Source organism: Danio rerio, chromosome 8 (genome assembly GCF_052040795.2).
Source record: "Danio rerio strain M-AB ecotype USA chromosome 8, GRCz13ab, whole genome shotgun sequence".
NCBI lineage: Eukaryota > Metazoa > Chordata > Actinopteri > Cypriniformes > Danionidae > Danio > Danio rerio.
The window spans coordinates 61,697,501-61,722,500 of NC_141028.1; the positions used below are offsets into that span (position 1 = coordinate 61,697,501).

At 43.8% G+C, this 25,000-nt stretch overlaps 2 protein-coding genes across 14 annotated transcripts in view; both read left to right on the forward strand.

The window, feature by feature from the left end:
- fgd (faciogenital dysplasia) overlaps positions 1-25,000 on the forward strand; it is a 44,580-nt gene that overhangs the window by 4,912 nt on the left and 14,668 nt on the right. For 3 of the 12 annotated variants that reach the window (XR_015497256.1, NM_131556.3, NM_001441611.1), the window contains exons 2-5: positions 16,750-16,884; positions 17,488-17,599; positions 22,400-22,728; positions 22,891-23,042. Coding sequence is in view for 11 of the 12 variants with exons in the window: in NM_131556.3 (NP_571631.3) it covers positions 16,750-16,884; positions 17,488-17,599; positions 22,400-22,728; positions 22,891-23,042 (728 nt within the window). In the remaining variant the exon portion in view is untranslated. Of the gene's footprint in view, positions 1-3,494; positions 3,577-5,202; positions 5,275-9,818; positions 9,860-16,749; positions 16,885-17,487; positions 17,600-22,399; positions 23,043-25,000 lie in introns of those variants that run through there. The other 9 variants (NM_001441613.1, NM_001441615.1, NM_001441617.1 and 6 more) reach the window with 6 other exon arrangements.
- LOC147842896 (uncharacterized) lies at positions 11,174-15,026 on the forward strand. 2 transcript variants are annotated; one of them, XM_087265653.1, is made up of 2 exons: positions 11,174-12,442; positions 12,551-15,026. In XM_087265653.1, exons 1-2 carry the CDS (start codon positions 12,073-12,075, stop codon positions 14,032-14,034), a joined length of 1,854 nt encoding a protein of 617 aa, XP_087121779.1. In that variant the 5' UTR covers positions 11,174-12,072; the 3' UTR covers positions 14,035-15,026. The 2 variants fall into 2 exon arrangements, with proteins under 2 accessions (XP_087121779.1, XP_087121780.1); XM_087265654.1 differs by having other exon boundaries at positions 12,767-15,026.

The following is a 25,000-nucleotide window of genomic DNA, read 5'->3' on the forward strand; positions in this document are numbered from 1 at the left end:
CTTCGTGTATGTTTTTAACAAATAAAGCAGTTCCTGATTCCACTTTCTCAAGCATCACACCACTAAACCACCGTCACGCTTTCCCAGAGGCGTCGTTCTTGACCAGCTCACTGCATTCACAATCTAAAGCTGTGTTTCTGATGCTGCTGCTCACGGTTTATTATTATAGCAGTCATTATTGTGCAATGTGTGTGTGTGTGTGTGATGTGATGTTATTAGGGCTGCACAGTATATTGCACGATTATTGTTATCTGGATAATAGTATATTACATATAGATACAGATCATTTATGATGATTAATGAGAGTAGGTGGGGCTAAGATATCTTCATTTTTTTCTCATTATAGGTACGGTCAATTTTCTGCACAAGTTTTATTGTTAAGCATAAATATTTATATGTACAATCATATGCTAAGCTTGTGCGATCAATAACACCTGTACTATAGTGCTAGCTGAACACACCCAGGATTACAGGATAAGTCTTGAGTTAATCAAACTAACTCATCTTACTAAACTAACAATTAATGTAATGAATTTATTAAAATTAAACTGTCACTCATTGTCTTAAAACTCATGAACGGTATATATTAGTTAACTTGATAAGAGAGAGCGAAAGAGAGTGGCTAGAGAGGAGAGCGATGTTTAATCCAGGACATAACTCGAACATAACCAGAACATTACCAGAGCAGAAACAGAACATAACCGTCCATAATAAAAACATGCTATAAATATATCCTGAACATAACCTGAACAAATCCTGAACATAACATGAAGATAACCTGAAAAAAATCCTAAACCTAAACAGAACATGAAGATAACAAAACTAGAGCCAGAGCATAACATGAACATGTTAAGAACATATCCTGAACATAACCAGAACATAACAAGATTAACATATCCTGAACATAAACAGAACATAAACAAAAACAAACAAAAAAATAAAAAATAACCAGAACATAACTAGACCCAGAGCTGCTTAACGATGTGATTAAAGCTGAGCATCTTTCATGGTATCTAAAATCCATGATTGGTGCAAACTGAACTTAAACTGGTGCTCGTTCTCTTGTCCCATCTACTCACATACAGCTTGTTTGTCAAATTGACAGAGAGAGAGAGAGAGAGAGAGAGAGAGAGAGAGACTGGCTGGAGGAGATATTGATCTTTAATTCAAAACATAACATGAACATATCCTGAACATAATCAGAACATATAATGAACATAAAGATAACAAATCCTGAACATAAACAGAATCTACCATAAACACTACCTGAGTATGATCAGAGAGAGATCTTAATCCAGAAAATAACCAGAACATATAACAAATAACCTAACCCTAACCCAAACAAATAACCTAACCCTAACCCTATCTTCAACATAAAGAAAAAATAACCTGAACAAAAACAGGACATATCTTGAGCATAAACAGAACATAAAGAGAACCTAACTTAAACATAAACAGAACATATCCTGAGCATAACCTGAACATATCTTGAACATATCCTGCGTATATTTGAACATAACCTGAACATATCCTGAGCATATTCTGAGTATAACTTAAACATAACCTGAACATAACCTTATCATATCTTGAACATAACCTGAAGATAACAAGAATATAACCTGAACCTTTCCTGTGCATAACCTGCACATAATCATAACATATCCTCAACATAAATAGAACATAAAAAGAACATAACAAGACCCATATATCTGATTAAAATCTGATTAAAGCTAAGCTACCTTCATGGTACCTAAAATCCAGGATTGGTGCAAAATGGACTTAAACTGTCGCTCATCCGCTTCAAAACTCACAAACAGTTTATATTAGTTAATGTCAATTATTAATTGACAGAGAGAGAGAGTGCCTGGAGGAGATAGTGATTTTAATCCAGAACATAACTTGAGCATAAAAAAACATATGCTAAACACAACCACAAAATATCCTGAACATGTCCAGAACATATCCTGAACATAGAGAACATACCACTCTCACAACCTTAGTGAGAGTGATCAGAGTGAACTTTCATCCTGAACATAAATAGAACATATCCTGAATATAACCTAAACATATCCTGAACATATCCTGAGCATAAACATATCATAATCAGAGCACAAACATAATCAAACACAAACAAAATAACCAGAACATATCCTGAATATAACCTGAACATATCCGGAACATAGAGAACATACCAGTCTTACAACCTTAGTGGGAGTGATCAGAGTGAACTTTCATCTTGAACATAAATATAACATATCCTGAATATAACCTAAACATATCCTGAACATATCCTGAGTATAAACATATCATATTCAGAACATAAACATAATCAAACACAAACAAAATAACCAGAACAAAACCATAACATATCCTGAATATAACCTGAACATATCCTGAACATATCCTGAGTATAAACATATCATAATCAGAGCACAAACATAATCAAACACAAACAAAATAACCAGAACATAACCAGAACATATCCTGAATATAACCTGAACATATCCTGAACATAGAGAACATACCACTCTTACAACCTTAGTGGGAGTGATCAGAGTGAACTTTCATCTTGAACAAAACCAGAACATATCCTGAATATAACCTAAACATATCCTGAACATAAACATATCATATTCAGAACATAAACATAATCAAACAAACAAAATAACCAGAACAAAACCATAACATATCCTGAATATAACCTGAACATATCCTGAACATATCCTGAGCATAAACATCATATTCAGAACATAAACATAATCAAACAAACAAAATAACCAGAACATAACCAGACCCAGATTTTAAAGATACCATGACGACATTGAGTGATTAAAGGTGAGCCACCTTCATGGTACCTAAGATTGTTGCAAACTAAACTTAAACAGTCTCCCATCCTCTTCAAATCTCACGTACAGTTGTGTTAGTCAACCCCGTGGGCAGAAGCGGATGATTGGATTGTGGCTCGGGGACGGTCAGTGATTGAGCGTTTCTGTCCCTCTGCTCTGATACTGATTTTTCCATCCCTCCCTCCTGCTGTCAGCGGTTGCCACGGAGACCCTCGGCGGCACTATTGTGGAGCTCTGGTGTGTATTGTTCAGTTGTGTGAAAGACGGAGGGGGATTTGGGGACAGAGAGAGAGAGAGAGAGGGGGAGGAATGAGACAGAGAGAGAGGTTTAACAATACTTTTAAAACAGTTTACTTTCTATAATAGTAATCAGACATTCTTAAAAAATATTGAACATAAGCACTCCTAACGCTTCAGTAACACACCATATTTCACAAACACATATATGTCAATGTGTTATAATATGCAAATTCAGCGTTTAACATCCCTGCTATTAACCACATAGACATTTCCTCAGGATCTGCATCAGCCAATAGTAGCCCTTTATTTTTAGCGAGAGAGAGAGAGAGAGAGAGAGAGAGAGAGAGAGAGTGAGAGAGAGAGAGTGGCTGGAGGAGGGGATCAACACCGGCTCTTCTTCCTCCTCTCAGACGCTTCACACACACTGGATTGTACGCATGGATCTGTACGAGTGTGTGTGTGTGTGTGTATGATGTGGAGCTCTCAGATGGTGAGTGGTGGTTATTTTCTCTGTGTGCTGTAGAGATGTTTGTGTAGTACTGCTGGTGTGTGTGTGTGCGTGTGTGTGTGTGTGTGTGTGTGTGTGTGTGTGTGTGCTCCTCTGTTGACTGGAGCGCTGCTGGTTTAGCCTGTTGAAATATACATGTTCACCTTGCATGATTTATTGGGAGATTTGTGCTGTGCTGCTGCTTATGATGCTGTTTTTCTCTCTCCAGTATGATTTATGGTGGTTTTTTGTGATTGACTTTAGGTTTATACACTACATAGTGCTCTGATTGTCTCCAGTAATGATGTACTGGTTTGTGTATTTAGTGACCTGTAAATGGAAGCTAGTTTCAGTCATCTCCAAAAATAAAATGTGAAACATCATAGTGTTGTTTTAGAACTCTTGATATCTGCATTTGATTTAATTTAACTGCATTTATGGGTGACCCTGGGCCAAAATCAGTCATAAGTGTCAGTTTCTGGACGTTTATGAGATTGATGCATGATGATTTCTGATGATGTTTACTTTGTTAGGGTGGGAAATATTGATCAGATATGCAACTGTTGAAAATCTGGAATCTGAGGGTGTTAAAAACATCTAAACATCAAGAAAATCACATTTAAACTTATGGATTTTTGGCAAAAAAAATCTTTAAATTAATAAAAATATTAAATATTTAATTTATTAATTCTCCTTCGGCTTAGTCCCCTTATTCATCAGTGGTCACCACAGCAGAATGAACCACCAACTATTGCAGCATATGTTTTACACAGCGGATGCCCGTCCAGCCGCAACCCAGTACTGGGAAACACCCATACACACTCATTTACACACACACTCATACACTACGGCCAGTGTAGTTGATCAGTTCTCCTATAGCGCATGTGTTTGGACTGTGGGGGAAACCGAAGCACCCGGAGGAAACCCACACCAACACGAAAACTGAAGCGTTTTCACCCCCAGACTCAAAGAGACGCCAGTCTGCATGAGCTCTTTACACTGAAATCACCCATCAACCAGCCACTCACAACTCCTAAGCAACACCTTAGCAACCACACAGCTATGGTGGCTTCAAACACCTTAGCAACCACACACAGAGCCACAGTGATCTCAAACACCTTAGCAACCTTACAGAACCTTGGAGACCTCCGACACCCTAGCAACCACACACAGAGCCCTTATGAACTTAAACACCCTAGTAACCACACACAGGGCCACAATGACCTCGAACACCTTAGCAAGCACACAGGGCCACGGTGACCTTAACAACCACACACAGGGCCACGGTGACCTTAACAACCACACACAGGGCGCTGGTGATCTCAAACACCCTAACCACCACACAAGGCCCTGGTGACTTCAAACACCTTAGCAACCGCACACAGAGCCCTGGTGGCCTCAAAAACCCTTGCAATCATGCACAGGGCCATAGTTACCCCAAACACCTTAGTAACCACACGCAAAACTCCATTGACCTCAAACACCTTAGCAACCACACTGGGCCCTGGTGGTCTCAATCGGCCTAGCAACCACATACAGAGCCCCGATGACCTCAAACACCCTAACAACCACTCGCAGAGTGCCGTGTTGTGCTGTATATGTGACGTCACACGTGACATTTGTGTGCAGGCAGAGTTGGAGAGAAATGTGCACTGACCTTCATGGGTGTGTGTCCCAGGGCGTTGTGTGGTCATCGCTGAGGTACAGTCAGGACACACACACACACACACACACACTCTTGCGCAGTGGTGGTTATGAGGGTGACAGATGGGCGTCAGTGCTGCTACATCTCTCTTCATCTCACTGCTGACCCATTTCCATGTGTGTGTGTGTGTGTGTGTGTGTGTGTGTGTGTGTGTGTGTGTGTGTGTGTGTGTGTGTGTGTGTGTGTGCATGTGTGCACGTGCATGTGTGGATGCCCATGAGCTTCTGGTGGTTCGTTTCCACATGCACAGAGACACACTGGCACAAACAAATACTCACACAACACACACACACACACACACACACAGAGACACACAGACACACACACACACACACACACAAACACATACAAGCACACACACTCTCTTTCCTCTTCCTCTTCTTCTGTCCTCATCCTGCTGCGTGCGTGTGTGTGTGTGTGTGTGTGTGTGTGTGTGTGTGTGTGTGTGTGTGTGTGTGTGTGTGTGATGGTGATTTACTGTAATATATGAGTATGATGAGTGTGTGATGGGGCTGTCAGAACTCACCTGTGTTTATGGCATGTAAGTCAGGGTCATTCAAACACATCAGATGCTGAATATATTGAATATCTGCAAATATTCAGCTCAGAGGCGTTTTCCAGCAGTAAGGCAGTTCACTTTGTTATTTATTTCCTTTCTTTCCTTACTCATTCATTTATTTTTTGTTTGTTTGTTATTAAGCATGTTGAGCTCCATTTATTAATTATATTTGTATTTTTATTTTGCCGATGCAACTTTCCTCTTGTGGGATTAATAAATAAACTGTTGATTCATTTGCTATTTATTCATTCATTTATTTGTTTTTTTGTTTGTTTGCTTGCTTTTGCTTATACATTTGTTTGTTTATTTGTTTTTATTTGTTCATTTATTTGTTTGTTTTTGTTTATTTATTCAGTCGTTTGTTTGTTTGTTTGCTTTTATTTATTTGTTTGTTTATTTATTAAATAATTTGTTTGTTTGTTAAATTGTTTTATTTGTTTTTGTTTGTTTGTCTATTTATTTATTTATTTGTTTATTTGTTTTATTTGCTTATATTATATTGCTTACATTTATTTGTTTGTTTGTGTTTGTTTATTTATTTATTTATTCATTTGCTTGTTTTTGATCATTTATTTGTTTTTATTTATTTATTTATTTATTTTATTTCATTTTATTTTATTTTATTTATTTATAATTTTTTTTGTTTATGTATTTCTTTATTTTATTTATTCTTTTTTTATCTATTTATTTATTTTATTTATTTATTTATTTGTTTGTTTATTAGTTTTATTTGCTTATATTTAGTTATTTGTTTGTTTGTTTGTTTGTTTGTTTGTTTTGTGTATTTATTTATTTGTTTATGTATTTTTTGTTTGTTTGTTTTTATTTATTTATTCATTTGTTTATTTATTAATTAATGTATTTGTTTATTTATTTATGTGTTTATTTATTTGTTTGTTTGTTTTTATTTATTCATTTATTTACTTTGTCTGTTTGTGTGTCTATCTTGCTTTGGCGGCACAGTGGCTCAGTGGTGTCACCCTCTGTTTTCACAGCAAGAAGGTTGCTGGTTCAAATCTCGGCTGGGTCAGTTAGTTTCTGTGTGGAGTTTGCATGTTCTCCCTGTGTTGGCGTGGGTTTCCAAACACATGCGCTATAGGGGAATTGATGGACTAAACTGGCCGTAGTGTATGAGTGTGTGTGTTTGGTGTGAATGAGTGGGTTTCCCAGTACTGGGTTGCAGCTGATAGGGCATCTGGCTGCTGTGTAAAACATATGCTGGAATAGTTGGTGGTTCATTCCACTTTGGGAACACCTGATGAATAAAGGGACTCAGCCGAAAGAGAATGAATGAATATCAAGCAAATACTGATACGGCTTCATACGAAGTGGACAGAAGGAATCCAGCATTGTGTTTTAATATGAGTTGAGGTGATTATGAGGTGATCTGGAGCAGAATTAACCTGATGAACCTGCAGTGCTGAACCTTAATTACTGTAGAGATGAACAAACAGGCTCACGGCTCTGCCCTCACTACAGTAACACTAGTGTACTCACACACACACACAGATGAAGGTCAGGATGCTTAGTTGGTTAGTGATTCTCAGTTGTTCTCCTGGGAGGAAGTCTTGATTTCATCTTGAGCAGCTCTGACGGCTCTATTGAAGCAGCATTATTCACATCAGTGATGATCCAGAGAGAAACACAGTGTAATGTCAATCAGTGCTTTTGATTCCTCACTTAAAGGCACAGTACACACTCAAAAGGACATGTCCTCATCATTTCCTCACACTCACGTGGCTGTACACCTTTATGAGTATCTTTCTAGGAACAAAATAAATACTCTATGCTCCAATGGCTGCGTTTATTGCAGCATTCTTCAGAATATCTCCCTTTGTGTTCAGCAGAAGAAACTCAGACAGGTCTGCAACAAATAAAGGATGACCTAATGTTCATGTTTGTGTGTACTGTCTCTTTAAGAGCATAATAGATCATCACAGTCATTTTTGCGCATGCAGGGATGATCAAGAATAATGCAAACTGGAGCTTCAGGATTAGTGTTATTGTCTCTGCATGACAGATGGCTGAGCAATGATGATGATGTCGGCTGAAATTAAAGAGCTGGAACAACTGGAACCAGACCTTTCAGTTCTGTTTGGACTGATATTTGGAATAACATTACTGAGTAACAGTTCATTAAACCCTGAGCATGTGGGAGGTGAACAAAGCATAATTCTCTGATGACAAAGCCTTCTGATATAACATAATAGATGTAATTTATAGTAATTACTAGTGTTTTTGAAGCTTATTTTAATAATTTAATCATTTATAATGTGTGATATATTATAGTAACTATGACTCTTTGTTAATGAATACTCCAGCATACAGTAAAAGAGCAAATATTCAGCGAATATAGCTATAGTGAACTGATAAATGGTGTAATAAATACTGTAGTATTTAGTTTTTACTGCAGCAAACACACACACACACACACACATAGCAACCAATCAATAGTTACCATAGCAACTGTAGAATCACCACAACAGATCAATTAGTATAATTGTTGTGTTACCATAGCAACTGTAGAATCACCACAACAGATCAACTATTGTAGTTGTTGTGTTACCATAGCAACTGTACAAACATCACAACAGATCAATCACTATAGTAATTGTGTTACCATAGCAACTGTAGAATCACCACAACAGTTCCATTATTATAGTTGTTTTGTTACCATAGCAACTGTAGAATCATCACAACAGATTGATTGGAATAGTCGTTGTGTTACCATAGCAACTTTACAATCACCACAACAGTTCCATTGCTATAGATGTTGTGTTACCATAGCAACTATAGAATAACCACAACAGATCAACTATTGTAGTTGTTGTGTTACCATAGCAACTTTAGAATCACCACAACAGATCAATTACTATAGTTGTTGTGTTACCATAGCAACTATAGAATCACCACAACAGATCAACAATTGTAGTTGTTGTGTTACTATAGCAACTGTAGAATCACCACAACAGATCAATTACTATAGTTGTTGAGTTACCATAGCAACTGTAGAATCACCACAACAGATCAATTACTATAGTTGTTGAGTTACCATAGCAACTGTAGAATCACCACAACAGATCAATTACTATAGTTGTTGAGTTACCATAGCAACTGTAGAATCACCACAACAGATCAATTACTATAGTTGTTGAGTTACCATAGCAACTGTAGAATCACCACAACAGATCAATTACTATAGTTGTTGAGTTACCATAGCAACTGTAAATTCTCCACAGCTGATTTCTTCTAGTGCTTTACCATAGTATTGGTTCAAAAACACTACAGGATTTACTTGAACCTTTTAGAGTTTTCGTCCTGTGAGTGTTTGGTGGTTCCTTTAACAGCATCCGTAGTTTAGTGCTCAATTTATGATCAAAATATAGTCAAATAATTATAGACCTAATGATTGATTTAGTTTTTCCACTGTAAAACCGGATGAATATGTGTTCAGCACTTCCTAAACAAGGCATACTGAAGAAAGTGCAGCTGTTGATATCCATAGTAGGAGCAGAATATACCGTAAGTCATGGCTTCAGTATATCTTCAATAGCGTTCAACAGAAGAAAGAAACTCACACAGGTTTGGAGGATGATGAGGACAGAATTGACTCTTAAGGGTGCGCTGTCGCTTTAAATGTGCCGAGCTTATAATGGCATGACATTTCACACCCGACATTAAATCAGTCTCAATGCATAAGGTCAATTCTGACTCCGATGAGCTCAATCTAAACACACACACACACACACACACACACACACACACACACACACACACACACACACACACACACACACACAATGAGTAGCGTGAAAAGTGGGTTTGGCATGTGAAACACTGCTAACAACAGCAGGTGCAGTCAGTCAGATCAGTGTGTCACCTGCACAGGTGTGTGTGTGTGTGTGTGTGTGTGTGTGTGTGTGTGCTTTACCTATTCATGAGCTAACAGGGAGGAGGCTGAACTCTCTCTCTCTCACACACACACACACACACTGAGGCATATGAACAAGACTACAAGCAAAGTAAGTGACTTTCTGTGACTTCCAGCACTAGACGCTTCATTTCCTTTGTTTACTTTAGCTCAGAGAAGCTCTTCACCTTCTGAAAGAGCCTTTATAATATTAGACGGGTCTTAAACAGAGATGTGAGGAAGAATGTTTGAGCGTGTAGTGAGAACTCGTAGTTTTGATGGCCGTTTGTTAAAGACACAGTACACCCTAAAATAAACACAGAGAACTGTCATCAGTTACTCTTGTTCAAACCTGTCTGAGTTTCTTGCTTCTGTTAAACACAAAGGGAGATACTTTGAAGAATGCTGGAATTAAAACTAAAATTTGTATTTTTATTATGATCTCCTCAATGGCTGCTGTTTACCAGCATTCTTCTGAATATCTCCCTTTGTGTTGGACAGAAGAAAGACACTCAGCCATATTACTGTGAGGAAATGACGAGGGGTTTGTTTTAGTGTGTACTGTGCCTTTAAGTGGATATCCGCTGTCTCTGTGGTCCTGATGAAGCTCCAGTCTCTCAGCGGGTAACGTAACGAGATGCAAATATGTTTAATGAAGGAACATCAATTAGATTTTGTGTCTCTCGCATGTTTTTTTTAATAAAAGAAATATTCTTTGGAAGAGTGTGCTCAGCAGAGTTATTATAGTTTGCTTCAAAATTATATTAATAATTAAGGGAAAATACTATTTTAAAGAAAAGATTTCATATTGATTTAAATGACATTTATTCACATTATATTTAAACAAAATGGTTATATTGAAATAGTATCAGGGCATCACGGTGGCTCAGTGGTTAGCACTGTGGCCTCACAACAAGAAGGTCTCTGGTTTGAGCCTCGGCTGGGTCAGTTGGTGTTTCTGTGTGGAGTTTGCATGTTCCTGTGTTGGCGTGGGTTTCCTCCGGGTGCTCCGGTTTCAGTCTAAACACATGTGCTATAGGGAAACTGATCAACTAAATTGGCTGTAGTGTATGAGTGTGTGTGTGTGTGTGTGAATGAGTGTGTATGGGTGTTTCCCAGTAGTGGGTTGCAGCCGGCATCATATGTAAAACATATGCTGGAATAGTTCATTCTGCTGTGGAGCACCTGGAAGAAACCCACACCAACACAGGGAAAACATGCAGACAAACACACACACACACACCGTGATCCAAAAACTGTGATACACACTGCACCCCCAGTGTCAGCAGTGTAGTGTTATTATGCAGTGTACGTGTCAGGGTTGGTGATGGGAAATGGGGAAAAAGGAGCGAGGACTCAAATGCAGGGAAATGGGATTTTATTAAATAATAAAAATAAAATAAAATGCAAAATAAACTACCCCGAGGGGGAAAACATTAACAAAACAAATACATACACATACAAACAGGACTGGGCAGACTGGCAAGGATGAGGACTGGAAACACAACAGGACTAGACTTCAAACGACGAAATGTGATGACGAACTGACACAGGACAGCAAAAGTGAGGGGTATATAAACTGTAGAAAATTAACACAAACAGGTGAACACAATTAACTAATAATGGGTTAACAAGGAGGGTGGGAAAAGACAATAGACGGGAGAGCGCATGACACAGAGAGACAATACAAGTCATGCGCTCACATAACACAACAAGAACATGCAGCCAATGAGAGAACTCATTAACCGCATGTTCATGACAACAAACACAACACTGAAGCACACGACAAAAGCACGTGACCACAATGTAAACACCGAGCCACGTGCTTTGACAAGAGACGCAAGACACGAGCACACGATAGATAAACACCTTACCGTGCGCTCACATATAAGCAACGCACATGCTTCATCTCAGCGCCAACCAAAACTGAAACCAACTAGACGGAGGCGCCGAGAATAAAGCAGCGCGCTGCTGACAGAACAAACACAAACACTAGTACAAGAGCGCACGCGTCTGAGGGACGCAGAGCGTGCGCGGCCACATCAAGTGGCAGCGCGCACACTCTGCGTACACCCACGACGGCGCGCGCACACAGAGAAAGACACAGGACCAGACTTTGAGTAGTGTCAGAGCTCTGCCACCAAAACAAGAATTTACAAGACCAAAGTGGCAGAACCCTGACACTAGCCCCCCCCAAAAGGGACGCCACCTGGCGTCCCTAAAGGGAACATCCAACAAGGTACAAGACAGACAAGAAACACTACAAGACAACAAAACAGGCAACATCAACAGACACAAGACACGGAGGTGAACAGGCAAGACGACATGAAGGGGGGGAGGGAGGGAAGCCAAGCCAGACCCAAAACGACAAACAAGGGAGGGATGGGAGGGCAAGACAAGGGAGGATCAGTCCAGGGTGGGACCGGAGGAACTGTCCAGGGTGGGTCCAGCGGGTCGAGAGCCCTAGCAGGGAACCAGGGTGGAGCCGGAGGGTCCGTCCAGGGTGGAGGAAAGGAACACCAGGGAGGGGCAGGAGGGACGACCCAGGGAGTGTCTATGAGGGGAAACAAGACCAGAGGTCTGTGGGGGACCGGCAGGGCAAGGAGCCGGGCTGGGACCGGCAGGGCTAGACGTCTGGTAGGTGCCGGCAGGGAAAGGAGCCGGGCTGGGGACGGCAGGGCTAGACGTCTGGGTGGTGCCGGCAGGGAAAGACGTCTGGGTGGTGCCGGCAGGGCAAGGAGCCGGGCTGGGGCCGGCAGGGCAAAAAGCAGGGCTGGGGCCGGCAGGGCTAAACGTCTGGTAGGTGCCGGCAGGGAAAGGAGCCGGGCTGGGGCCGGCAGGGCTAGACGTCTGGGTGGTGCCGGCAGGGAAAGACGTCTGGGTGGTGCCGGCAGGGAAAGACGTCTGGGTGGTGCCGGCAGGGCAAGGAGCCGGGCTGGGGCCGGCTGGGCAAGACGTCTGGGTGGTGCCGGCAGGGCAAGGAGCCGGGCTGGGGCCGGCAGGGCTAGACGTCTGGTAGGTGCCGGCAGGGCAAGGAGCCGGGCTGGGGCCGGCTGGGCTAGACGTCTGGGTGGTGCCGGCAGGGCTAGGAGCCGGGCTGGGGCCGGCAGGGCAAGACGTCTGGGTGGTGCCGGCAGGGCAAGGAGCCGGGCTGGGGCCGGCAGGGCAAGGAGCCGGGCTGGGGCCGGCAGGGCAAGGAGCCGGGCTGGGGCCGGCAGGGCAAGACGTCTGGGTGGGGCCGGCAGGACAAGGAGCCGGGCTGGGGCCGGCAGGGAAAGACGTCTGGGTGGTGCCGGCAGGGCAAGGAGCCGGACTGGGACCGGCACTGAGCGGTGCTCAGGGGCTGGAGCCGACACTGGAGGGCGCTCAGGGGCTGGAGCCGACACTGGAGGGCGCTCAGGGGCTGGAGCCGACACTGGAGGGCGCTCAGGGGCTGGAGCCGACACTGGAGGGCGCTCAGGGGCTGGAGCCGACACTGGAGGGCGCTCAGGGGCTGGAGCCGACACTGGAGGGCGCTCAGGGGCTGGAGCCGACACTGGAGGGCGCTCAGGGGCTGGAGCCGACACTGGAGGGCGCTCAGGGGCTGGAGCCGACACTGGAGGGCGCTCAGGGGCTGGAGCCGACACTGGAGGGCGCTCAGGGGCTGGAGCCGACACTGGAGGGCGCTCAGGGGCTGGAGCCGACACTGGAGGGCGCTCAGGGGCTGGAGCCGACACTGGAGGGCGCTCAGGGGCTGGAGCCGACACTGGAGGGCGCTCAGGGGCTGGAGCCGACACTGGAGGGCGCTCAGGGGCTGGAGCCGACACTGGAGGGCGCTCAGGGGCTGGAGCCGACACTGGAGGGCGCTCAGGGGCTGGAGCCGACACTGGAGGGCGCTCAGGGGCTGGAGCCGACACTGGAGGGCGCTCAGGGGCTGGAGCCGACACTGGAGGGCGCTCAGGGGCTGGAGCCGACACTGGAGGGCGCTCAGGGGCTGGAGCCGACACTGGAGGGCGCTCAGGGGCTGGAGCCGACACTGGAGGGCGCTCAGGGGCTGGAGCCGACACTGGAGGGCGCTCAGGGGCTGGAGCCGACACTGGAGGGCGCTCAGGGGCTGGAGCCGACACTGGAGGGCGCTCAGGGGCTGGAGCAACCCTCGCAGAAGAGGCCTTTCTCTTCCGCCTCCGCTTTTGGGTGCGGGTTAACCCTTGGGGGGAGGACATGGACTGGGAGATGGTGCTGGTGGTGGTGGTGAGAGGGGTCCATTCCCCCTCCAGGATCTCCCTCTCCATCCTCAGACAGGAATAGTCCACCACCTCCCAATACGTCCATGTCCCGATATCACCCAGCTCCTCCCAATCGAATGGCTCATCCAATCCAGCCAGAAAGATGTGGATGAGGGTGGTCTCACTGAACCCAAGCCCCCGGACTGCCTCAAGAAGATCTTCGGCGTAGATGCCAAAGGGGCGATGGTTCTGCCTGTGAGACAGTCCTCTGGCTGGGGGTTGGTAGATGGGTCCTTCTTGCTGGGAGCAAGCTGGGCGCAGAAATAGTCCCATTTCCGCTGAGTCCTCTTTTTGGTCAGTTCGTACTGTCAGGGTTGGTGATGGGAAATGGGGAAAAAGGAGCGAGGACTCAAATGCAGGGAAATGGGATTTTATTAAATAATAAAAATAAAATAAAATGCAAAATAAACTACCCCGAGGGGGAAAACATTAACAAAACAAATACATACACATACAAACAGGACTGGGCAGACTGGCAAGGATGAGGACTGGAAACACAACAGGACTAGACTTCAAACGACGAAATGTGATGACGAACTGACACAGGACAGCAAAAGTGAGGGGTATATAAACTGTAGAAAATTAACACAAACAGGTGAACACAATTAACTAATAATGGGTTAACAAGGAGGGTGGGAAAAGACAATAGACGGGAGAGCGCATGACACAGAGAGACAATACAAGTCATGCGCTCACATAACACAACAAGAACATGCAGCCAATGAGAGAACTCATTAACCGCATGTTCATGACAACAAACACAACACTGAAGCACACGACAAAAGCACGTGACCACAATGTAAACACCGAGCCACGTGCTTTGACAAGAGACGCAAGACACGAGCACACGATAGATAAACACCTTACCGTGCGCTCACATATAAGCAACGCACATGCTTCATCTCAGCGCCAACCAAAACTGAAACCAACTAGACGGAGGCGCCGAGAATAAAGCAGCGCGCTGCTGACAGAACAAACACAAACACTAGTACAAGAGCGCACGCGTCTGAGGGACGCAGAGCGTGCGCGGCCACATCAAGTGGCAGCGCGCACACTCTGCGTACACCCACGACGGCGCGCGCACACAGAGAAAGACACAGGACCAGACTTTGAGTAGTGTCAGAGCTCTGCCACCAAAACAAGAATTTACAAGACCAAAGTGGCAGAACCCTGACAGTACGTGCAGAGACTGGTCCAATCAGCTCGTCTATATCTGTTGTGTCATTATGTAAATCTGTTGTTGACATCATGTTTCTGAAAGTTCAACAAGGCAAGTGAAAACTGTAACTGTAAACTTAGACAGATATGAAATAATTAACGGATGCCTAACGAGAACAGATAACGAAAGTAGATTTTTTTGCAAAAAATTCAGATAGCTTAGACGGCCTTGAATGTCGAAAACGACCCAGTATCAGCTATTTTATGTTCATTTTGAAAAATAATATCTGTTAGTATATTTACTATACAGGTCTGAGGTCAGAATTATTAGCCCTTTTGTTTATTTTTCCCCCCAATTTCTGTTTAATGGAGAGCAGATTTCTCCAACACATCTCTAACCATAATAGTGTTAATAATTTTAACTTTATTTTAACTGATTTATTTATTTATTTATATATTTATTTCTCTTTGCCATGATGACAGCACATAATATTAGACTAGATATTCTTCAAGACACTTCTATACAGCTTAAAGTGACATTTAAATGCTTCACTAGGGTAATAAGGTTAATTAGGCAGGTTATGGTAATTAGGCAAGTTATTGTATAATGATGGTTTGTTCTGTAGACTATTGGAAACAAATATAGCTTAAAGGGGCTAATAATATTGTCCTTAAAATGGCTTTAAAACAATTAAAAACTGCTTTTATTCTAGCCGAAATAAAACAAATAAGACTTTCTCCAGAAGATCAAATATTATCAGACACACTGTGAACATTTCCTGTTAAACATCATTTGGGAAATATTTAATAAAGAAAAAAGAATTCAAAGGGGGCGAATAATTCTGACTTTAACTGTATACAGTGGGGAAATAAGCATCAAAAACTTCACCGTTTTTCTCCGAAAACATCTTTCTTGACTTGAAATTTTCCCCAGATGTTGATACAACAAAAGAAATCCACATATACAAAGAAAACAAATCTAATGAGTTTACAAATGAAGTCATGCGAAATAAAATGAAACGACAGATTGAACACATGAAGAAAGGGAGGAGTAGTTGTGCAGTGAAAGCCCAGACAGCAGTTTGAATCTCTCAGTAGTTCTTCAGCAAGCCTCTGCCCTTCCTCAGTGTCAATGAAGATCAGCTGCTTCAGTCCAACATCTACATCAGCAGGAGGATGAAGATCAAACCATTCAGCAGGACGATGATCCACAACACAGCCGAGGAGACTCTCAGATACTTTCAGAGAAAGAAAATCAAGCTGTAGAATGGCCCAGCCAATCACCTGATCCGAATCCAATTGAGAATACAGAATACAGCTCAGATCTGATTGAGGAGACCCACGCTCTGTTGAAGACTGAGAGAAACTCACACCTGAGCACTGCATGAGGCTTCATTCTCCATATGAGACACGTCTTTAAGCTGCTTATTTAATTTGAGTTAAACCAACACAATTCTTAATGTTATTGCCGGACAACTTAACAGTTTATGTTCAGTGTACCTACATTTGTAAAAGCGATTTGAATCGAGTTGGGACAGCATGACAGCGTTTTCACACTGTGTGTTTTCTGCTCCTCAAGATTTGTCTCCAGCATCTCTGCAGTACCGTGGATCACTAGAACAGCCTCAGAAGATCAAGAAGACTCCGCCCCCTCTCAGGACATGCCCCGCCCACACCCCAGAGAGGCCACGCCCCAAAGCACAGAAACCTCACGGTATTATTAACTTATCTCAACAGCAGATCTAAAAGCAAACACTGATATAATTTGATCACCCCAACAGCTCTGGTGTTAGTGTCAGAACACCGGTGTGTGTGTGTGTGTGTGTGTGTGTGTGTGTGTGTGTGTGTGTGTGTGTGTGTGTGTGTGTGTGTGTGTGTGTGTGTGTGTTATTATGGTGGCTATTCTGCACAACAGACAGAGGAAGGAAGTGCGCACACGCTCTGCTTCCTGAATTCAGCGCCGCTTTTAATCCGTTGCATTATTATTTCTTGATGTGTCCTTCATTTCTTCATGCATGTCCTCCCATCAGCTCCTCACACACTCGCTCTCATCTCAGACAGTTTGTGCGCACATGCATGTCCATGTTTTACACTCTATTCTCTCTCTCTTCATATGTGTGTGTGTCGCTGTGTAACCACAGCACTTTCCGCACGCTCATCTCCACTTCCTGTTCTCGTTCAGGAAGCTGCAGTGTCTCCATCTTCCATCTTCTTCAGCTCTGTGTGTATGTGTGTGTGTGTGTTTTCTTCAGGATCGGGGTGTTGAGTATGGGGGGCTGATGCTGATGCTGTGTGTTGTGTGTTGTGTGTGTGTCAGTGCCTCCTAAGCCTGTGCACCTGCTGTGTGGAGCTGGTGTTCCTGTTCCCCGTGCGCCTGCCCGAGCCGGAGACCTGTCTGCTGGGCTCGTCCGCAGTCTCCACTGCTCCCGGTGAGTGCAGAAACACACACACACACACACACACACACACACTATACTCCAATATAGGGGTGTGTGGGGTATGTCCAATATTCATGTATGTGTATATAGTGGTCTCGATATATGGGTTCAGCATGGATATCGCAGTGTGTGAGTCTGCAATAATCTGCAGTGTCATGTTAATATATTATTATAACATCCCCTAATCGAATAGCTTATAATAGTGTGAAATATTTTTATTTGGATGTGTTTTTAAGTGAATTTAAACTGTTTGGGCACAAGAAATGGCATTTAACAAAGATTAATTGTGTTTAACCCTTGTGCGTTGTTCAGATTGACTCCGCTTTGGTGATGTTGGGGCTGTTTTTGACCCATTGACTCCTATTATAATCACATTTATTGACTGTAAAGTCGTGACAGCAGATATCCATGCAGCCTTGATTGTTGCTGGTTTTCCCTGTTGGGTTTTAGAGGGGCAGTGTGTCATTTCTACCTTACAGCTCACTTAATTTTGACTCATTATTTCTGAAAACGACACCCAAGTTTCATTTGGTCATGGAAAACCTGGAAAAGTCATGGAGTTTTGACATGGTGTTTTCCAGGTCTGGAAAAGTTTTGGAAAAACAGAAAAAAAGTTTTGGAAAAGTCACGGAAATTAGTTTAAGAGATATCTGTATAGTTGAATTGGAAAAATCTGACACTACGGTATTTAGTATTTCTGTGATGTGCATTACGCTGTGAATACAGTTTCACCACATGATTTTACAGGTTTATTTGGATTGATTGGGGGGATATTGTTGGGGAGTGATTATCCATTAATATATAACGAATAAATGCCAAGCATAGTGTGGCGAGGGGGCGTGGCCGAGAGCCGTGGGAACGGGGTGAGGCCACCGCGTGAGTGGATACACGTGCGGTGCGCACCTGCCTCGGATCCCACGGAAGGAGCTCTGGACCATAAAAGGAGGACCGATGGCAGAGGAAGCCGAGAGAGGACCGGGCCCGGGCATGTTATTTTACTTTTGCTTTCAGTTTGACGGCAGTCTCCGCGAGGAGCTGCCGTCCGTTTGTTTTGATTTTAAATGGCAGTCTCCGTGAGGAGCTGCCGTCATTATTATCAATAAATCATTTTAAAGCTCCGTCGGTTCTCCGCCTCCTTCTTCCCGGCGGCCAAAGGGCCGTAAACTTCATTACAGTGGTGCCGAAACCCGGGAGAAGGAGGGACGCGTTGTCCAGATGCCCTCGCCGCTGAGAGAGGGGGCGAGTGTTCGGGAGTTAACCCGAGTGGGGGAGAAACCCGTTCGTCTGCCCAGAGTGCCGGGGCGGCCTGAGGCTGGCGAGGAAAGGATCTGCCTGCTGCCGTCTCCCAGCATGGGGAGGAGCAGGGGACGCGGGGCTCACCACCGGAAGGGAAAGAGCTGAAGGGAGCCATCCCACAGAACCCGGGGGAGTCGCCGCGATCCGCCATGATGCCAGAGCCTGCATCCGTCCACCGAAGCGGGAGCGGAGCAGGAGACCAGAAATGCCGCCAGCCAGCCAGGAGAACCGCCGCCGGACGCCAGAAGACGGACGGGTGGATAGATTCCTCCACAGGGCTCCCAGCACGTCGTCGCATCTCTCAGCTGGTGGAGGACCGAGTGGCAGCGTGTCTGGAGAACCGAACCCCTTTTTTTTTTTCCTTTTTCCTCTCTCCCCTTTCTCGGTCTACTCTGTCTTTCCTCCTTTTTTTTTCCATCTCCTTTTCTCTCGGCCCGTCTCATATAGGTCTCGCGGGTGCTGTGGCGCCAAACCCCCCCCCCCCGGAGTATGCACAGCCACGGGGTGCCCCCGGCCTGTGATGGGAGATGGGGGTATGTGGCGAGGGGGCGTGGCCGAGAGCCGTGGGAACGGGGTGAGGCCACCGCGTGAGTGGATACACGTGCGGTGCGCACCTGCCTCGGATCCCACGGAAGGAGCTCTGGACCATAAAAGGAGGACCGATGGCAGAGGAAGCCGAGAGAGGACCGGGCCCGGGCATGTTATTTTACTTTTGCTTTCAGTTTGACGGCAGTCTCCGCGAGGAGCTGCCGTCCGTTTGTTTTGATTTTAAATGGCAGTCTCCGTGAGGAGCTGCCGTCATTATTATCAATAAATCATTTTAAAGCTCCGTCGGTTCTCCGCCTCCTTCTTCCCGGCGGCCAAAGGGCCGTAAACTTCATTACACATAGATAAATAAACTATAGTGAAAGTGAATGATAGTGTTCAGGTGTTCACTATTCAGGTGCACATGTTGAATAATCAACACTGCACAGTCTTCATTAAAGTCTTTATTAAAGTTGTGGCCGGATGCTTTAAACTCTGGAATATTGAAATGTTCACACGGTCACAGGCCTTAAAGGGGCAGATCACTTAAAGATTAACATGTGCTCACTGTTCACTTCACTGGTTTCAATACTATGGAGTTATTCAATTCTATTGCTTTTGTGTTCATTTAAAAAAGGGGAAAACTCTTAAATGTTTGGCACAAGTGACGGGTGTAATGAAAGTGGTGAGTAATTTTTGGGTGAACTGTCTCCTTAAAAACCCCATTATGATTAAACTCAGGCCTGGATTGGCTAATCAGGAGGACCGGGAGAATTCCCGGTTGGCCGGTCCATTTTTTGGCCGCCAGAGCCGGTGTCATTGAAAAAAGTGTTGCATGCAGAACTGTTGCAAACAATTTATTTGTGTTGAATTTAAACAAACAAACTAAATTGAATAACGTTTAACTTAATTTGTTTGTTTAAATTCAACACAATTAAATAGTTTACAACCACTTAACGTAAAAAAATTCAAGGAATCATCTTTGAATAACTTTTTTCAGTCTGCTTGCACTTTCAGCAGTGGCTCTTTCTTTCTTTATTTATTTATGTGACCATAGCCTCACTCCTTTTATTCATTATTTTGCCGCAGCTCTGCTCTTTTTATATATATATATTTTTTTATTCTAATTTTTGCAGACAGAAAAACAAAGAACAGACAGACAAACCCATCATGAGAAAATAATCTGTGCAAAATGTAAAATAAAGCAAGAAACAAGAGAAAATGGCCACATACACAACAAATATGACCTACACAAAGACAGCAATGGATGTAGAGAAAAAAACAACAACTTACAAATCTTCATAAATTAAACGACACTCCTAGTCTTTATGGTGTTGCAGAAAAAGAAAGACTGGGTCCCACATTTCATAAAATTTCGCAGAGTTCCCAGAGGTGGTACATCTTATTCTTTCCAAATGTAAACTGGAGGTGAGTTCGAGAAGCCAATCAGAAAAAAGCCTAATATTTATTTTCCAAAAACAAAGGATAACTTTTTTAGCTATGATCATGCCATACTGAACGGATAACCGTACATTTCTGTTGAGAGTCTCAAGAAAATCTGACCAGCCAAAAATTGCTGTCATTGGGTCAGGGAGTAAAACACAATCGTAAACCTTAGCAAAGAACTGAAATATTTCAGCCCTGCTGTTTTTATTTATTTTCTCACAGCCCCATGAGCAAAATGCAGCCTGCAGGTCATTCAGCAGCTTGGTGAAAATAAGAATTTGAATAATTAATATTAATCAATATTACACCTGCTCAATAGAAATGAGATGATTCACTACATTAATAAATCTGGTAATACTTAATCAGAAATCCAAAAAGGGGAGAATAAACGGTGAGAGTGCCATACTTATTTTATTCCAGCATCATAACAGCACCATTGTAGTCCAGTGGTCAGCACGTTGCGTTACGATGTCGCCAACCCGTTTTCGAACCTCACATGAATAGCTAGTGTTTTTTAGTGTTCAGACATATAACACTGTTTGGGTCACTTATATAGGTGTACATATTTTATTTGTATTTTTGTGTGACCACCGTTACAAAGAACTGGATATCTATAAATAACTTAGCACAGAGTAGATATTCAGATATATTCAGATATCCACCCACTCCAGCCCTAAAACTATAATCCCATCTGTGCATATACTGCATTGTGACTACTGCGGATGCACACATTGATGCTGAAACCATACATTGTGCAGCTCTTACTTGAATATAGGTTATTTGTCTTTACTTCTGTTCTGTCCTTAGCCCAAAACTATATTGAAAAAATTCAATATAAAAACTAATTTAAACACAACAGATTGTTGCGTGTTCTATCATATGCTGTAATAAATCTGAACATCATCGTTTTGCTTATTACAGGCACAGTTCAGCCAAACATGTAACAACACTGTGACATTATCCCTTCTAATAGACCTTTAATTCAGTACAGATACTGTATACTAGATAGTTTCAGCCTCTGGGTTGTTGAAGACGGTCAGCTTTGGCTCTGGTTCTTACAGATGCTGCACATACGCTGAGTTTAAAATAGTCTGAAGTGTCAAACCTGCTTATATTAAAGGGCACTTACCATCCTGATGTTGAAATAGGATGCAAATCCCCGTGATTTTACGCCCCAACGCAACATGACGTGACTCAAACTGGACCTCTGCTTCATCCATGTCTGTCTCTATCACTGACTGCTGTTTATGTAACAGTGGGCGGGAACCGAACCAGCTCATTTGCATTTAAAGGCACAGGCTACACTTCACTTTGACCCTAAAATGTCTGGTGTCAGCAGGCTACAATGAACGATCTGAAAACACATTTTGGAGACACCAAACACTGATCTGATATCTTGTAAAAGGGCTCAAACAGGAGTCCATTAACACACACACACACACACACACACACACACACACACACACACACACACAGATGTAAGAAACGTGTGTTTTTGCTTCTGATTGTGGCTCTCCCCCTCAGGTTTCTCCATCAGCGGCTCATGATGGACTCTCCAGATATTCTTCATTCGGACGCTCAGCTCTCGCTCTCAGACAGACTCTCCTGCACACCGGCAGAGATTTCAGGACTGCCAGACGCTGTGCAGTGCAGCAAACACACACAGGAGAGCAGCGAACACACACCCATGCAGCAGGACGTCCCGCCGGAGGCTGACGGAGAGACCAGCGGGAAGATCCCCAACCGGGACAGCGGGATCGACAGTCCGTCCTGCGGCGGAGAGGGAGAGTGTTTCCCCAATGAGGAGCACAAACAGGAATACACACACGAGGAAGACAAACGAGAACACACACATGAGGAGCACAAACGAGAATACACACATGATGAGGACAAACGAGAATACACACATGATGAGGACAAACGAGAATACACACATGATGAGGACAAACGAGAATACACACATGATGAGGACAAACGAGAATACACACATGATGAGGACAAACGAGAATACACACATGATGAGGACAAACGAGAATACACACATGATGAGGACAAACGAGAATACACACATGATGAGGACAAACGAGAATACACACATGATGAGGACAGCGATCTGGAGGAAGAAGAGCAGGAGGAAGAGGAGGAGGACCAGAACACAGAGATCAAGGTGACACACACACACACACACACATATATACATACTCACACACACAAATACACACACTCATATATACAGGGTTGTACAGTGAAACTGAAGGCCTGGTGTTAGAGCGCTCTAATTGGTCAGTCTGCTGTAGCTCCTCCTCCTCAGTGTAGTGATTGACAGACAGGAGTCCTGCACAGTGTCCGGAGGGTCTCTGAGCGGTTCTTCTTCAGAATAGTGTTCAGGTCACTACTGAGGCTGCTTTCCTGACCTGCTCCTCCAAAACACCCCAAAGTGCTCAATAATGTTGAGATCTGGGTACTGTGCAGGCCATGGGAGATGTTCAACTTCACTGTCATGTTCATCAGAGCGCTCTGTCTAGAGTCCTGCTGTGTGTATCGCTGCATTACCACCACCTTCAGGATACAGTGTTTGACCCAATGGGTCACGTGGTGCTCTGGAATGGTTGGGTAGTCTTTAGCAGTGACCCAGCGCCCATCTAGCAGCAGCATTGGGCCTCGGGAACGCCATGATATTGAGCCCAAACCATCAGTGCCCCCCCCATGCTTGGCTCTGTCACTGTTGTGTGTTGCTGCTGTGTATGAGAGCTGTGTGTCGTGAGGACGGAGGGGTTTGTGTACGCTGCAGTGTGTAGTGCACGTCTCTACAGTGCTGTCTAATAAGGCGACTCAGAGAGCGCTGTTCTACTGAATGTGTTACGCAGCAGCGATGTGTCAAACACCACAGGAAGTGAACATTTTCAAATAGATTGTTGCGTTGTGTGTGTGTGTGTGTGTGTGAGTGTGTGTGTGTGTCATTGACCAGAGACTGTGGAAATTTCTGCTAGTTGTGTGTGTGTCTGTGAAACCTAAATGCAATGGGGTGTGCTAACTTTATTCACACGACTGTATGATGAGAACACACACTCTGAGAATGTGTGTGAGCGACTGTTGTGTGTGTGTGTGTGTGTGTGTGAGAGAGAGAGAGAGACCGGCAGTAGGAGAGTTTCTGTGCTGAAAGAGAGGTGTGACAGGAATAAAGCTCTGTGTGGCTCAGCAGGAGTCGCCCTACACGCCTAACACACACACACACACACACTGATACTGCACCACCTTACACACCCTGGTACAACAGCACACACACACACTCCAAACTGTCAGACATGCTGGAATATTTTATCACACACACACACAATCGCACACTGACACACACACGCTGACACACACAGACGGGCGGCTCTGCTGTCCTGTTTCCTGGTGTGTGTGCTCATCTGCGCAGAGGAAAGGTGTGTGTTTGCTGAACAGCTGACATGTTGATGTGTTTTTAATAGTCTTGCTGCCACAGGATGTGGGAAGAGCCCAGAACACACACACACACACACACACACCTAACTGTACACAAATACAAGTGTGTGTGTGTGTGTGTGTGTGTGTGTGTGATGTGTGTGTGTGAGTGTGTGTGTGTGTGTGTGTGTGTGTGTGTGTGTGTGTGTGTGTGTGTGTGTGTGTGTGTGTGAGTGTGTGTGTGTGTGTGTGTGTGTGTGTGTGTGTGTGTGTGTGTGTGTGTGTGTGTGTGTGAGAAAGTGTGAGAGCGTGTGTGTGGCCTAGGAGCTCAATACATTACAGATTTGCTGACTGTATACAAACCTAACGGATCACCCAGATCATCAGGATCATATAAACTCCTGGGCCCGGTTTTGCAAAAGTAATCCACTGGGATTTTGGATAAGGGATTGGATCAAATCTTGAAAATGGGTTTTTTAAAAAAAAAAAACGGATTACCTAATCGGATTAGATCACGTAATCCAGTCTTGGTTTTGATCTGGATCAAACCTTTAGTTTGGGTTTTTCAGACCTTTTTCGTAGGATCTGGATCACTTTGATCCAAAAAACCTGGATTAAACTGATCCTATCAGAATGGTGGATTTAGTGTGGATTTCATGCCTGAAATGTAATGAAAACTTAAAACATGTATTAAATAAT

Excerpts from the sequence above, each read along its gene's own strand:
- LOC147842896 (XM_087265653.1), top strand. The coding sequence starts at position 12,073 with ATGAAGGGGGGGAGGGAGGGAAGCCAAGCCAGACCCAAAACGACAAAC. Across the intron at positions 12,443-12,550 it reads CAGGGCTAGACGTCTGGGTG|GTGCCGGCAGGGAAAGGAGC; the intron begins GTGCCGGCAGGG and ends AACGTCTGGTAG.